Below are 3464 nucleotides of genomic sequence, written 5' to 3'. Positions count from 1 at the left end.
AGGCGACCGGAAGTCTCCAAACCAGGGCAAACGACTGACCTAACTCCCCTGCCCTCGAGCAAGCACGTACATTAAAAAGATGGGGCTTGGAAACGCGGGTGGAGACACAGAGGGGCCAGGGTTTGGTGAGCGGCTGTCTGACCGACTGGACGGATGGATGTGTGTCCCGTGAGCCTCCTTGGATCCAGGACAGGGGGACGCTCACTTTGGGCCCTGGAAGCCACAGAAGCAGGGACGGTGCCTCGGCCAGCCTCAGCCGCGGGAAAGTGGCCCCTGAACCAACCTTACCCTGTGTCTGTCCATCTCCCCGCAGGCCAGGAGCACTAAGTGACCCATTAGAAAACTTGTGTTGGGGGTGGGGGCGCTGAGGGCGGAAGGAAATCATCCATTTGAGGGAGACAGGCGCGTGTCACAAGCCTTTTACTGATCAGAGGGTCGGGGGCAGGCCGGGCCCAAGGAAGCAATCCCCCCCAGGGTTCTGGAAGCTGGGGGGCGGGTCCGGAGCCCCCCCCCCCCCCCCCCGCCCAGGGATCGGGATCTGGGTCTGCAGGGCGTCAGTGGAGCCCCGCCTGCTCAAAGTACTTGTGGCAGGCGGCTGTGAGGGCGGCCACGAACACTATGAACTCGTTGAAATCCACCTCGGCGTCTCCGTTGGCGTCCAGGTCCTTGAGCAGTTTGTCCACGGCGTCCCGGTCCCTTTTATTCTGGAGACAGAGGCCCGGGGTCAGCGCGGAGGGCCCTCGGCCAAGCGCTGGGGCTGGGCGTTAGGGGCGGTGGGGGGACGGGGGGGGGGGGGGGGGGACATCCGAGTCACCGAGTCGCCGGGCTCTAGGAAGCTCTGAACTGCCCGAAGGTGTGTGCCGGCTCGAGCTAACGCACTAACTCACGCTTTCTTTGTTTTAGGCCGAATTTGAATTGCACTGTGCTGTGCAGCCGCGCGAGTTCCTGAAGTTTTGCAGGGGGTCGTCTTTGGATTGGTTAAGATGCCCTAGGGTGGTGACTATTCCCAGGAAACGCAGCCACTCGCGCGCCACCCCTGCACGCCGCCTGCTTTGCAAGGTCACCTCACTGAACCGCGTCTGGTCCACGCATCCAGCACCCGTCTGGTGCCGCGCGAGCCTTGGATCCTCACGCCCAACGGCGGGCGGCGGCACCAGCCCGGGCTCCAGGCGGGGAGGAGGAGGAGGAGGGCCCAGGGCACCCGGGGGAAGGGACACACCCAGGCTGCGTCCCCCGCCCCCCAGGGGTCTGGAAGTGTCCGCCCACCTGACGGCGGAGGCCCGGCCGCACCCCGTGCAGGGCTGAGACCCAGCGGCAGGAGGCGCTGCAGCCGCCGAGTTCCCAGGGGAACTCGAGCGGGGGCGTCCCCGCGGCCCAGTGCCCCCAGCCACCCACGCTGAGCTCCCCAAGTTTGCGGCCGACAGCCCAGGATTGCAGCTCCGGGGGGCTTCGGCATCAGCTGGAGGCCTGCAGTATTGAGGGCCCTGAGCCCCTGCTTTGGCCAAGTGCCTCGGCAGGAGGTTGAGAATCCCGGGCTGGGCCACTGGTTCTCAAGTCATGTTCCTCGGACCACCTGCGCCCGCCCCTCCCGCAACCCCCAGGCTTTGGTCTCAAAATCCGCATGGGTTAGACTCTTAAACTTGGTTGGTTATCAGAACATCTGCACCCACGCCCAGTGCCCCGTGGGCGGGGCGTTCCGTGAGCCTCGGGGTTTGAGGCTGTTTGCTGTAATGTTAAATTCGAAAAGAAATTAAATTGCATCTGTTAGACTTTCATTCACATCAACTTTCCACGGGGAAAAGGCTGATGGAAGAGGAGAGAGGGGTGTGTTGGGGGCTTCCTTGCCTCCACAATTCTGTATTCTTACATTTTCGACCACAAACACATATTTATAATAGACAAAAACAGATGAACTTCATTTAAAAAATATATATATATCCTCACTGCATTTACATACTGAAACGCTCAGTGTGTTTGAAGACTGAAAATTTCAGGCTTCCATCTTCAGAAATCAGCTCAGTGTTAGAGCCCTTAGAAGGCGGGTAGGGGGGAGTTTAGTGGGGGGAGGGGGGAGGAGGGGAGAAGAAGGGGAGCTGGAGGGGAGCAGAGAGGAGGAGGATCCCTGTGGAAAGGGAAAGGAAGAAGAGGGGAGGGAGAGGGGGAGAGAGGGAGGGGAAGGAGGAAGAGGAAGGGAGGGGGAGGGGGGAGAAGGGAGGGCGAGTGAGGAGAAAGAAGTAGGAGGAGGGGAAGGAGAGGGAGGAAGGAGGATGGTGGGAGAGTGGGGAAGGGGAGGGAGAGGCTGGGAAGGAGGAATAAGGAGGGAGACAGGAGAGAGTGTGAGGAGAGGAGGGGAGGAGGAGGAGGGGAGGAGGGAAGAGAAGGCAGCCGGAGGGTACAGAGCAGGGAGGAGGAGTGGAGAGGGGGAAGGAGGAGGGGGGAGGGGAGCCGGAAGCGGGGAGGCAGAGGAGGGCAGGCCCCGGGTTTACAGGTCCCTGGGGAGGCCCCCTGGGCAGACATAGCCCACAGCAGAGTGAGACCAGCTGCCATCTGTACCCTGTCAGCCCCCCTAACACCAGGCAGCAGGCGGCCCAGCAGGTAGTGCAGCAGGGGTGTTTGTGGCCCGAAGCCTTGGAGGGGTGCAGCTGTGAGGGACCAGCAAACGCAGCCTCACAGATGGCCCTGGATTCCCCCACCCCACCCCCACCACTCAGGTTCAGGTTTGCATCCCTGGCTCTCCCGCTCGCCCCCCCCTCCCCTGCTGAGAAAGAATCCTGGTGCTAAGTGAATTGTGACTCTAGCTCCTAACTCCGGTTTTAAGGATTGACCTGGCTGCACTGGCTCCCGGCTCCCGGCTCCCGTTCCCACAGCTCTGGAGGCCTCAGCCCCTAGGGCAGCTGATCCTCTCCTGGACGGGTAGCCTCCCCCTGCCCCCCTGCCGGCTGCTCCAGGCACCCCTTCGGCCCTCCTCGGCCCTCCCCGCCCTCCCTGCGTGCCCCCACCACCCGTGCCCCTGGGCGCTCACCTGCAGGAAGCCAGGGAGCTCCTTCTCCATGAGCGTCTTCAGCTCCCCCTTGGTCAGGCTCTGCTTGTTGCCCTCGGCCCCCGCGTACCGGGCAAAGACGTCAATAATCATGCCCATGGCCGTCTCCAGTTCCGTCATGGTGCTGGATGTGGACCCACCGTCCTGCCGGGAGCTGGCTCGGCCGAGGAAATGTCCCACGGGAGGCTTGTTGGCGCCTTATAAGGCCCAGCCCCATATTGACACAGAGGGTGGGCCAAACAGGGCTGGACGGTCTGCAGGCCCTGCCCCTCCCCCCTCTGCGTTGCTCAGTCCCTGAAATGCACTGTCGACACTTCCTGAAACCTCGCCCAGCCCACACCTGTGGTGCACCCACATTTTCCCCGTGCTTCCCTTGTCTTGGGGTCATTCCTCACTGATTCGCCGACACCATGGTCGGGGGACA

General features: G+C 62.6%; 1 protein-coding gene across 1 annotated transcript; it reads right to left on the bottom strand.

Annotated features, from left to right (window-relative positions):
• Window positions 1-404: 404 nt before the first annotated feature.
• Window positions 405-3228, bottom strand: S100P (S100 calcium binding protein P). The gene is made up of 2 exons (XM_047855712.1): window positions 3023-3228; window positions 405-704 (listed from the first exon to the last, which is right to left on the bottom strand). Exons 1-2 carry the CDS (start codon window positions 3158-3160, stop codon window positions 555-557), a joined length of 288 nt encoding a protein of 95 aa, XP_047711668.1. The 5' UTR covers window positions 3161-3228; the 3' UTR covers window positions 405-554.
• Window positions 3229-3464: the final 236 nt, after the last annotated feature.

This window comes from Prionailurus viverrinus, chromosome B1, assembly GCF_022837055.1.
Source record: "Prionailurus viverrinus isolate Anna chromosome B1, UM_Priviv_1.0, whole genome shotgun sequence".
NCBI lineage: Eukaryota > Metazoa > Chordata > Mammalia > Carnivora > Felidae > Prionailurus > Prionailurus viverrinus.
This window is presented reverse-complemented; position numbering and strand designations above follow the sequence as displayed.

Excerpts from the sequence above, each read along its gene's own strand:
- S100P (XM_047855712.1), bottom strand. The coding sequence starts at position 3,160 with ATGACGGAACTGGAGACGGCCATGGGCATGATTATTGACGTCTTTGCC. Across the intron at positions 705-3,022 it reads AGCTCCCTGGCTTCCTGCAG|AATAAAAGGGACCGGGACGC; the intron begins GTGAGCGCCCAG and ends CTCTGTCTCCAG.